The 11,739-nt window shown below is 34.8% G+C and overlaps 1 protein-coding gene across 1 annotated transcript in view; it reads left to right on the forward strand.

The window, feature by feature from the left end:
- Nucleotides 1-9,652, forward strand: part of ALG13 (ALG13 UDP-N-acetylglucosaminyltransferase subunit) — a 75,089-nt gene extending 65,437 nt beyond the window's left edge. The window contains 3 exon segments of the mRNA XM_043895316.1: nt 3,232-3,272; nt 5,076-5,256; nt 8,719-9,652. Of these exon segments, the coding sequence (XP_043751251.1) occupies nt 3,232-3,272; nt 5,076-5,256; nt 8,719-8,984 (488 nt within the window). The 3' untranslated portion in view covers nt 8,985-9,652.
- The last annotated feature ends 2,087 nt before the right edge of the window (nt 9,653-11,739 follow it).

Here is an 11,739-nt window from a genome sequence, read left to right on the forward strand (position 1 = left end):
GTTTATTTTTGTGTATGGTGTTAGAAAGTGTTCTAGTTTCATTCTTTTACAAGTGGTTGACCAGTTTTCCCAGCACCACTTGTTAAAGAGGTTGTCTTTTTTCCATTGTATATCCTTGCCTCCTTTGTCGAAGATAAGGTGTCCATAGGTTCCTGGATTTATCGCTGGGCTTTCTATTCTGTTCCATTGATCTATATTTCTGTCTTTGTGCCAGTACCATACTGTCTTGATGACTGTGGCTTTGTAGTAGAGTCTGAAGTCAAGCAGGTTGATTCCTCCAAACTGAACCAGGAAGAAATAGAAGATCTTACAGAGCCATCACAAGCAAGGAAATCAAAACTGTAATCAGAAATCTTCCAGCAAACAAAAGCCCAGGACCAGATGGCTTCACAGCTGAATTCTACCAAAAATTTAGAGAAGAGCTAACACCTATCTTACTCAAACTCTTCCAGAAAATTGCAGAAGAAGGTAAACTTCCAAACGCACTCTATGAGGCCACCATCACCCTAATTCCAAAACCAGACAAAGACGCCACAAAAAAAGAAAACTACAGGCCAATATCACTGATGAACATAGATGCAAAAATCCTTAACAAAATTCTAGCAAACAGAATCCAACAACATATTAAAATCATACACCATGACCAAGTGGGCTTTATCCCAGGAATGCAAGGATTCTTTAATATCCACAAATCAATCAATGTAATATACCACATTAACAAATTGAAAGATAAAAACCATATGATTATCTCAATAGATGCAGAGAAAGCCTTTGACAAAATTCAACACCCATTTATGATTAAAACTCTCCAGAAAGCAGGCATAGAAGGAACATACCTCAACATAATAAAAGCTATATATGACAAACCCACAGCAAGCATCACCCTCAGTGGTGAAAAATTGAAAGCATTTCACTTGAAATCAGGAACAAGACAAGGGTGCCCACTCTCACCACTACTATTCAACATAGTTTTGGAAGTTTTGGCCACAGCAATCAGAGCAGAAAAAGAAGTAAAAGGAATCCAGATAGGTAAAGAAGAAGTGAAACTCTCACTGTTTGCAGATGACATGATCCTCTACATAGAAAACCCTAAAGACTCTACCAGAAAATTACTAGAGCTAATCAATGAATATAGTAAAGTTGCAGGATATAAAATTAACACACATAAATCCCTTGCATTCCTATACACTAACAATGAGAAAACAGAAAGAGAAATTAAGGAAACAATACCATTCACCATTGCAACAAAAAGAATAAAATATTTAGGAGTACATCCACCTGAAGAAACAAAAGACCTATACATAGAAAACTATAAAACACTCATGAAAGAAATCAAAGAGGACACAAACAGATGGAGAAACATACTGTGTTCATGGATTGGAAGAATCAATATTGTCAAAATGGCTATACTACCCAAAGCAATCTATAGATTCAATGCAATCCCTATCAAGCTACCAACGGTATTTTTCACAGAACTAGAACAAATAATTTCACAATTTGTATGGAAATACAAAAAACCTCGAATAGCCAAAGTGATCTTGAGAAAGAAGAGTGGAACTGGAGGAATCAACCTGTGTTTAGTTTTATAAGAACCTGCTGGTCATTCTTCCACAGTTGTACCTTATCTCCTACTTTTACAAGAACTCTATGCACCTGGTTTTCTACTTCTAAGCCTTTGCTAACATGGTGAACCTACTCACATTCTTTGCCCCCCACTCTTCCATCTAATTTCCTATTTAAATCCTATCATTTTCATGATCCCACCCTGATTACATTTCAAAGTGATGTTTTTGAGTTCTTCTAAGTCCTTGCCTGCCATTTTTTAACAGCTTGAGATATAATTCATGCACCATACAAATCATCCATGTAAAGTATATGTAATTCAGTGCTTTTTAGTGTATCCACAGATTTATGCAGCTATCACCACTATCTAATTCCAGAACATTTTCATAACCCCAAAAGAGACCCTGTACCCATTAGCAGTTAGTCTTCATTCTCTCTGACCCTGGCAACTACTGTTCTGCTTTCCATCTCTAGATTTGCCTATTCTGGTACAGTTCTGCCTATTCTGGAGTCATATAATATGTGGTCTTTTGTAGGCTTACTTCTTTCACTTGGCATAGTGTTTTCAGGGTTCATCCATGTTATAACATATGTCAGTATTTCCTTCTTTTTTTCAGCTGAGTAACAGTCCATTATATATAGATACACTCTATTTTATTATCTATTAGTTGATGGACATTTGGGTTGTTACCACATTTTTGCTATTGTGAATAACTGTTGTGTATTTTGTATGCAAATTTTGTGTGAATGTATGTGAATACCAAGAGGTGGAATCCCATGCCATTTGTGGATTTACTTCCTGCTATTATCTTTTCATATTCTTCAGCTTGAGCATTAGGCTTTTATACTGTACTCCCACATAATAGAATACAAGCTCATTCTTTTAAAGAAGCAGTAAATACATTTGTATGTATTGGGAGTCTCCAACTTAAGAAGGAGGGGCTTTCTGAGAGTTTGTTAGTGAAACTCATTACACTGATAAGAATATATGTGAATTCCAGGTCAATCAGTGAAAATGCATTTAGAGCTATAATTGAAATGCTAAGGTTATTCCCTCTTCTCTCATACATCTAGTTTTTGTTTATTTGTAGGAATTTTTAATTAAGTTCTATGTCTGGAGAAATTTTATCACCTTAGGGTATAATTTGAGTTACCTTGCTCATTGCCTCCTCTTTTCGGAGTTCTAGTGGTGGTGGTATGTTTGTCATGTTAAATAAAAACAAGGTAGATTGTTTTAAACAGTGCTGGTTATCTTAGTGGACATCACTGATCCTGGCATTCATAGATCATTAATTTGTACTGTATCTTAGCTCCAAAGACCAGTATGATTGCTTTTGTAGTAGATTTGTATTAAAATAAAATTTTAGTCTTGAGACAAGAAAATGCCTTTATTACATTCTAAGTATTTGCATAGTAGTATTCCTGTAACATCTGCCTAATATTAAGAGTATAATTAAAATATGTATTTTTGATTAAACCTTCGGTTAGAACATGATCTTAGTGTTAGGTAAATGGTCATTTACTATAAGGTAGGATTGAGGGTAGTGTTGATGTGGGAAGACTACATTTGTTGTATATACATTAATAGTCGAAGAGAAGAGCTCTTTAAGTGGTAAGTTTTAATTTTTTATGTCATCTAGTCACTAAAATTTAAATATTTAATTTTAGATACAAAAGTTTTGCAGTACTATTTCAATCTGGGATTACAGGTAAGAGTCCTGTTAAAATTTCTTTGATTTAAAAAAAGCTATCTTAAAAATGTAAGCTGTTTTGATTATCAGACTCTTGAACCTTAAAACTCAAGAACACTTTGAGTGACCTAAAAGGTTTATTTCTGTCTTTATATCTCTGAAGGTGACCCAGGCCAATTTTGTACTTTAACCTCCTAATGCTTCAGCTTCTCTTATAAAATAGTTTTAAATTGTTGTGAATGGGGTCTCTATGCAGTACAACTTTAGAATATATTGGCCTCCATGTTTAACATCATATGCTAACCGTTCACTATGTTTTTCTGTCTCAAATGGATTATTTATCCGATTTACTTAAAACATTTTTGTGGCTATTTCTGTATTTTATGTGAAAAGTAATTAGACTAAGTCAAAGACATTTAAAGAGCTGTATTATTTTTAAAGCACTTGTGTTTATAGATACTTGCCAAACACTGATTTTTACCATTTTCCTGAGTTGTAGAAAGGGAATACTGACAAATATCTTAATATCACTGAAAGGTATCTCTGACATCAGGTAAGAAACTATCTTCCCCGATAGGCACACATTTATAATTTAAGGGTAATGGAGTGGATTTTTGTTCTTGAAACTGTATTTCCTAAACGCAGTTTCAAGAATTGGAGAAATAAAATGCTTGCCCCTTCAGTTACGTTTATTATAGTGACATGTGGAAACAAAGCAGAGGCAGTTTTATTATTTATTTTTAGTGTTTTTAAGTATAGTTGCTGTACCATATTATATGTTACAGATGTACAGTATAGTGATGCACAATTTTTAAAGGCTATGCTCCATTTATAAATATTTATAAAATATTGACTATGTTCCCTGTGTTGTGCAGTATAGTCTCCTACATTTTGTTGTTATTGTCGTTTAGTCACTAAGCCATTGTCATATTCTTTTGCAACCCCATGGACTGTAGCCTGCTAGGCTCCTCTGCCCATGGGATTTCCCAGGCAAGAATTCTGGAGTGGGGTGCCATTTCCTTATCCAGGGGATCTTCCTGACACAGAGATCGAACCCACATCTCCTGCATTGCAAGCAGATTCATATATAGAATAGATACTTTAATATTTTCTCATATTAAAAGTAACAGCATTCATTATGGAGCATATGGAAAAATACTGATGTGTAAAGAAAACTGAAATCACTTGTGTAATCAAAGTACATTTTGATATATTTCCTTACAGCTTATTTCATAAAATGTGGACTATGCTATGTAATTTTGTAAACTTTTTAAGTTAAACAATATGAGCACTTTTTTTAATTTGATGCCATGATTTTTTTATTGCCTGTATTGTATTCCATCATGTCTGTGTCATAATGCACTCAAGTTTCTTATTGAATATTTAGGCTGTTAATTTTTTTGCCTTTAAAAATAATGCTATAACAAATATCTTTGTATACAAACCATTGTGTATATCTCTAATTTTCTTAGAGTGCTTTCCTTAAAGAATTTCTGGTCCAAATATGAAATACAGAGGCTGCAAAAGATCTTAAAGTTGCTATAGAGAATAGATTTTCTAAATATCATGTCATTTATTTCAAAAGTCATTGTTATCTCACCTGAAAATCATGGCCTAGCTTTTTTTTTTTTTTTTATTAGTTGGAGGCTAATTACTTCACAACATTTCAGTGGGTTTTGTCATACATTGATATGAATCAGCCATAGATTTACACGTATTCCCCATCCCGATCCCCCCTCCCACCTTTCTCAGTGAACAATGGTACTACTTTAAGAAAAGAAATAGTAAAGTGTTTGTTTTTTTTTTACTTTCTTGCCCAAGTGCTATCACCACAGCTACTGGCACTCCATGGTCTATGTGCCACAGATGCAACAGCAGCAGCTTCATGCAGAGAATTATCCAGTCTATACGGAGCCGCCACCTCTAGTAGATCAAACCATTCCTCAGTTATACAGTGAGGTGGAGAGACAAGATGGCACACAGGCAGAAGTATCAGCAAATGGTAAGCGTGTAGTGAGAAATTTTCTATAAGAAAGACAATTGAATTTTATTGTGTGTAACAATAATAGACTTCAGATAGACCAACATTTCTTTTTTTTTATGTAACCATGTAACTGTGTATTGCAACAAAAGTGTAGAAATAGGAAGTTCAGTTTAAACCTTTTCCTAAATTTGGTTCATTTAATCAGTAGCTTTATTTTTTAATTTTGCATACATATATATATATTTTGAGAAGTAAATGGCAACCCACTCCAATATTATTGCCTGGAGAAGCCCATGGACAGAGGAGCCTGGTGGGCTATAGTCCATGGGGTTGCAAGAGTCAGACACGACTTAGCGACTAAACCACCCATATATATTTTTAATTGGAGGATAGTTGCTTTACAATGTTGTGGTGGTCTCTACTATACATCACTGTGGATCAGTCATAATTTTATATACGTGTCTTCTCCCTCTTGAGCCTTCACCCCTCTGGGTTGTCAACCGAGCACCAGGCTGAGCTCCCTATGTTATACAGCAGCTTCCCACTAGCTAGCTGTTTTACACATGATAGTGTGTATATGTCAATGCTACTTTCTCAATTTGTCCTGCCCTCTTCTTCCTCCCTCTGTGTCCACCTGTCTGTTCTCTACGTCTACATCTGCATTTCTTCTCTGTGAATAGTTCATCAGTACTATTTTTTAGACTTCGTATATGTGCATTAATATACTATATTTGTTTTTCTGACTTTCTTCACTGTGCATAAGAGGCTCTAGGTTCATCCACCTCACAACCAACTCAAATCTATTCCTTTTTATGGCTGAGTAACATGTACCACGACTTTGTTATCCATTCATCCTACACCAGCATTTCTTAAAGCATGGTACATGAACCTCTTGGGGTCCCTTGGAATTCTTTCAAGGGCTCCATGAGGCTAAAAGTATTCATTGTAATACATGGATTTTGTCTCTTTTGCTGTTTTAGATTTGCATTAAGGGTGCAAAAATCAGTGTGGGTAGAATAGCTGACACCTAAGCACAAATCAAAGCAGGGGCACCAAACTATGCTAGTAATCAGCATTTTCACACATGCTTGATATAAAAATGCCAGCTTTATTTGTTTTGTGTTTGATCAAAGAAGCTCTTATTTTACTAAATTTTTAATCTTTGAAAAATTGTATTTAATATTGTATATGACAAAATAGGAAGTATTCAGAAAGCTCTCTACATATCTAAGTATGATAATTGACTTTAAAAGAAAAGGATTTGTGAGCTTGAGTTTCGAGCTAAACTAGCTGACTTTCATGGAATGCTATTTTTACTTGACAGAATGATAGACAAACTGTGGTTGTTCAGACTGGGGGTCTGGCAGACATTTTCTCAAATGAACAGCTAAGCTTGTCACTTCAAGGAGGGCAATGGATAGTATGTTTTTTTGTCAAAGATAGAAATTCCAACTTTCAAATATAAGTTATCCAGAATTCTAATTTTTATCTAATAACCATGAGCTTGACAGCTTCTAGTACATAATTGTTTCTTTTAATAAAATAGATGATGGGGGGCTGTTTATGATACGGTTTTTTACATTGTATAATGAAATGTGTCAACATGTGGGAGATCTGTATAACTTAGTGAAATAGTATTTTCCCAATTACTGTGTATAGTCTTACCTGTGCATGATTTTGTAAAAGATGTCTGCAAGAAAAAACAATAGATTTTAATGTTAACAAAGTATGAATAGTCCACATTGCGATTGACCTCTCAAATCACCACTTACCTAGTTTTGGTGTAGTATCAAAGAATATCTACAGTTATCTGAAAAGGCTAATTATTAGGACTTCTCTCTTTTCCAGCTACATATCTGTATGAGGCCAGATTTTCTTCATGTATTTCAACTAAATATATTGTAATGTGTATGTGTGTTAAACCGCTTCAGTCATGTCCGACTTTTTGCGACCCTATGAACTATAGCCCACCAGGCTCCTCTGTCTGTGGGATTCTCCAGGCAAGAATACTGAAGTGGATATATTGTAATAGATAAAATACAGAAGCAGATATGAGAATCCAGCTGTCTTCTGTTAAGCCATACATTAGAGATTACACAAGTATAAAACAGTGCCACTGGTTTCACAATTTTTGGGGGGGGGTGAATAATACAGATTTTTATGAAAAATGAGTTTAACATAATGGGTTTATTTTTATGTGAAATAACATATTTAACTTAGTTTAATTCCTAATGGGATAAATATTGATAAATATAACCCACATAAGGAAAATCTATTTGAGGTCCTCAATTTTTAAGAATATGAAGGGATCCTGAGACCAAAGAGACCTCTGTGCCAGACCATAAGGATGCTTGCTTTTTCTGTCAGTTTATAGTATAATATAGATCAGGAGACATTTTGAAGGGTTTAGAATAGGATCTTTGGACTGCCCATCTTAGAATCAGCAGGAGGTAGAACAATGTATACTAACCTAACCAAATCTGCTTTCCATTCCAGCAACTGCTACTTGATGGATGTGATTTCCACTAAGTTACCTAACCTCCCTAAGTCTGATTTATATGTATAAGTATACTCATCCTGTTGCATGTGAGGAATGTGAATTTTCTTTCCCTCCTCCCTTTTGAAGGCATATTATAGTTTACAATATTAGGACTATAAAATCTCATCCCTCATGTGGTGGTATGATGTGCTCCATGGTAATACAAATTAAGATATCAACTTTTACTGCCTTTTTGTTCCACTTACCTTTTATAGAGCTATTTTTATTGTAGTAAACATGAGACAGTGCCTGTCTTAATTTCACAAAATGAAGTTATCCCAAGTAATAAAGGAATCCATTAAAAAAAAATTTATATATTCACTATAATGGCAGAACAGCATCTGTTTATTTCCACTGAAACTGATGCAGTAGAAGTGCTATAAAATTAAAATGATGTTAGCATGTTAATGACATTTAAGTGATGACTGTTAAATTTTTGGAATGCTTTTCAGAATTTTACCTTCAAGTATAGACCAGACTATAAAAACACTTGAGTTTTTAATTGCTAAAATAATACAAAATGGTTATTTGGGTGATATGTGTCATACGGAAAAAAATACTTGATAATTGTGACCAACTCTTTTAAGAACTTAATTGACAAAAATGACTCTAGAGAATGTTTCTTTGTGTATTTTGTCTGTTGATACCTAACTCATCCAAGAAAGGTAGCTATCTCTAGGTAGAGTACATTTGATACATTTTATATACATATATGTTTAATTTTTTTAATTAGAAAATTTTTATATTTTAGTAGCCTGTTTTGGTCAGTAATGTTCATATCTAAAGTGTTCCTCTTAGAATTGTAGGATATTTTCTTTTTTTTTTTTGTAGGATATTTTCTTAGAGTTAATGCTAAATTTCATTTTTACCTCAAGAACATCCATTTACGTTGATGTTTAGTGAATCTTTGTATATGAAGTGTACTGTGTGCTTTGTTTCAGGTACTTTTCCAAATGCTGACCCTGCATCTGTCCCTCATGGAACAGTGTATTATCCAGTGATGTCAGATCCGTATGGGCAGCCACCTTTGCCAGGTTTTGATTCCTGCCTTCCTGTTGTGCCAGATTATCCCTACTTTGCTCCCTGGCATCCAGTTAGTGCAGCGTATGGTGGTTCTCCGCAGATTCATGGTGCTATGAGTCCTGGGCCGCTTGGCTATATTGCTGCCCCTCCCTCAGCTTCTCATTATGTACCTCAGAATATGTAAGATTCACAGTATGAAGTATTCTTGCACTGCCATCTTTCTTGCTATTTTGGCTTTAAAAAGTGTTTTATGTTAGTGTTTAAGTGATTTAGGGTGGTTAGAGTGGTTACTATTGTGTCTGTCTTTAAGATTATTTTATCTTTTGATTTAAAATAGTACTTTAAAATGAAGGAGTATTTCTTTGGGTTGCGAATAACGAAATTGAGATGAATGTACAACTAACCCCATATTTGAGCACATTTCATTGTATTTAGTTGTTTTCCTTTCAGCCAGCTTGTCAGCTTTATATTAGTTGATGGTACCAATTGATAAAATGAATAAATCATACGAACTGTTTCCTTGGTTCAGATGTCACACATCATATTAAACAATGCAAAATTGGAAAGCCTTCTACTTTTTTCTAAAAAATGAAGCAAAACCAAGAGCATTTGCTTGTGGGTAACTAACTTAATGATATTAAAAGAGAGAGCTCTTCAGGTTTCTTAAGAATCGTCTGACCTGAGTTGCATTCTATGATATTAACCAATTTTGAAGGCACATGGTGCTCTGCTTTAGATTTATCCCATATGCTATTGTTTAATATTAGATTTATGTAATTGTTTTACTGCACAGTATTGATGTCCTTTGCACAGTTAGCAGTAAATAAAAATTAGCATTTAAAATTGCTAAAATGAGTGAGATGTTTTTCTCTTTTGCATTTTCATGGCAGCAAAGAGTACCAGGTATTTGATTGTTTCAATATGTTTTCCCCCTGGTATTTTGGTTGGCAAAAAACATGAATTTATAGCATGAACTGGCAGGGTCAATTGAAATGTTATTTAGTGTTATTAATATTGCAATGCATACTGCCATATCTAGTTCTTTTCTCTTGAGAATGCTTCTTTAAGTTGTGTTTCTGTTTTTCCTTTTTTAAATCTACTAATTGCCTTATGAAATTTTAATCTAGATTTACTTTCTCATTGTCCTGTTCTTCAGCTAGTTGTTGAATCTTTTTCTTAATTAATTAATGTATTTTAATTGGAGGCTAATTACTTTACAATACTGTAGTGGTTTTTGGCATACATTGATATGAATCAACCATGGGTGTACATGTGTTCCCCATCCTGAACCCCCCTCTCACCTCCCTCCCATCCCATCCCTCAGGGTCATCCCAGTACACTGGCCCTGAGCACTCATGCATTGAACCTGGACTTGTGATCTGTTTCACATATGGTAATATACATGTTTCAGTGCTGTTCTCTCAAATCATCCCACCCTCACCTTCTCCCACAGAGTCCAAAAGTCTGTTCTGTACTTCTGTGTCTCTTTTCTGTTTTACATATAGGGTTATCATTACCATCTTTCTAAATTCCATATATATGTATTAGTATGCTGTAATGTTCTTTATCTTTCTGGCTTACTTCACTCTGTATAATGGGCTCCAGTTTCATCCATCTCATTAGGACTGAGTCAAATGAATTCTTTTTAACGGCTGAGTAATATTCCATGGTGTATATGTACCACAGCTTTCTTATCCATTCATCTGCCAATGGACATCTAGGTTGCTTCCATGTCCTGGCTATTATAAACAGTGCTGTGATGAATTTTGGGGTACATGTGTCTCTTTCAATTCTGGTTTCCTCAGTGTGTATGCCCAGGAGTGGGATTGCTGGGTGGTATGGCAGTTCTATTTCCAGTGTTTTAAGGAATCTCCACCCTGTTCTCCATAGTGGTTGTACTAGTTTGCATTCCCACCAACAGTGTAAGAGGGTTCCCTTTTCTCCACACCCTCTCCAGCATTTATTGCTTGTAGACTTTTTGATAGCAGCCATTCTGACTGCTGTGAGGTGGTACCTCATTGTGGTTTTGATGTGCGTTTCTCCGATAATGAGTGATGTTGAGAATCTTTTCATGTGTTTGTTAGCCATCTGTATGTCTTCTTTGGAGAAATGTCTATTTAGTTCTTTGGCCCATTATTTGATTAGGTGACTTATTTTTCTGGAATTGAGCTTCAGGAGTTGCTTGTATGTTTTTGAGATTAACTCTTTGTCATTTGCTATTATTTTCTCTCATTCTGAAGACTGTCTCTTCACCTTGCTTATAATTTCCTTCATTGTGCAAAAGCTTTTAAGTTTAATTAGGTCCCACTTGTTTATTTTTGCTTTTATTTCCATTACTCTGGGAGGTGGGTCATAGAGGATCCTGCTGTGATTTATGTCAGAGAGTGTTTTGCCTATGTTCTCCTCTAGGAGTTTTATAGTTTCTGGTCTTACATTTAGATCTTTAATCCATTTAGAGTTTATTTTTATGTATGTTGTTAGAAAGTGTTCTAGTTTAATTCTTTTACAAGTGGTTGACCAGTTCTCCCAGCACCACTTGTTAAAGAGATTGTCTTTTCTCCATTGTATATTCTTGCCTCCTTTGTCAAAGATAAGCTGTCCACAGGTTCGTGGATTTGTCTCTGGGCTTTCTATCTTGTTCCATTGATCTATATTTCTGTCTTTGTGCCAGTACCATACTGTCTTGATGACTGTAGCTTTGTAGTATAATCTGAAGTCAAGCAGGTTGATTCCTCCAGTTCCATTCTTCTTTCTCAAGATTGCTTTGACAATTTGAGGGTTTTTGTATTTACATACAAATTGTGAAATTATTTGTTCTAGTTCTGTGAAAAATACCATTGGTAGCTTGATAGGGATTGCATTGAATCTATAGATTGCTTTGGGTAGTAAACTCATTTTCACTATATTGATTCTTCCAATCCATAAACATGGTATATTTC

This window comes from Cervus elaphus, chromosome X (assembly GCF_910594005.1).
Source record: "Cervus elaphus chromosome X, mCerEla1.1, whole genome shotgun sequence".
NCBI lineage: Eukaryota > Metazoa > Chordata > Mammalia > Artiodactyla > Cervidae > Cervus > Cervus elaphus.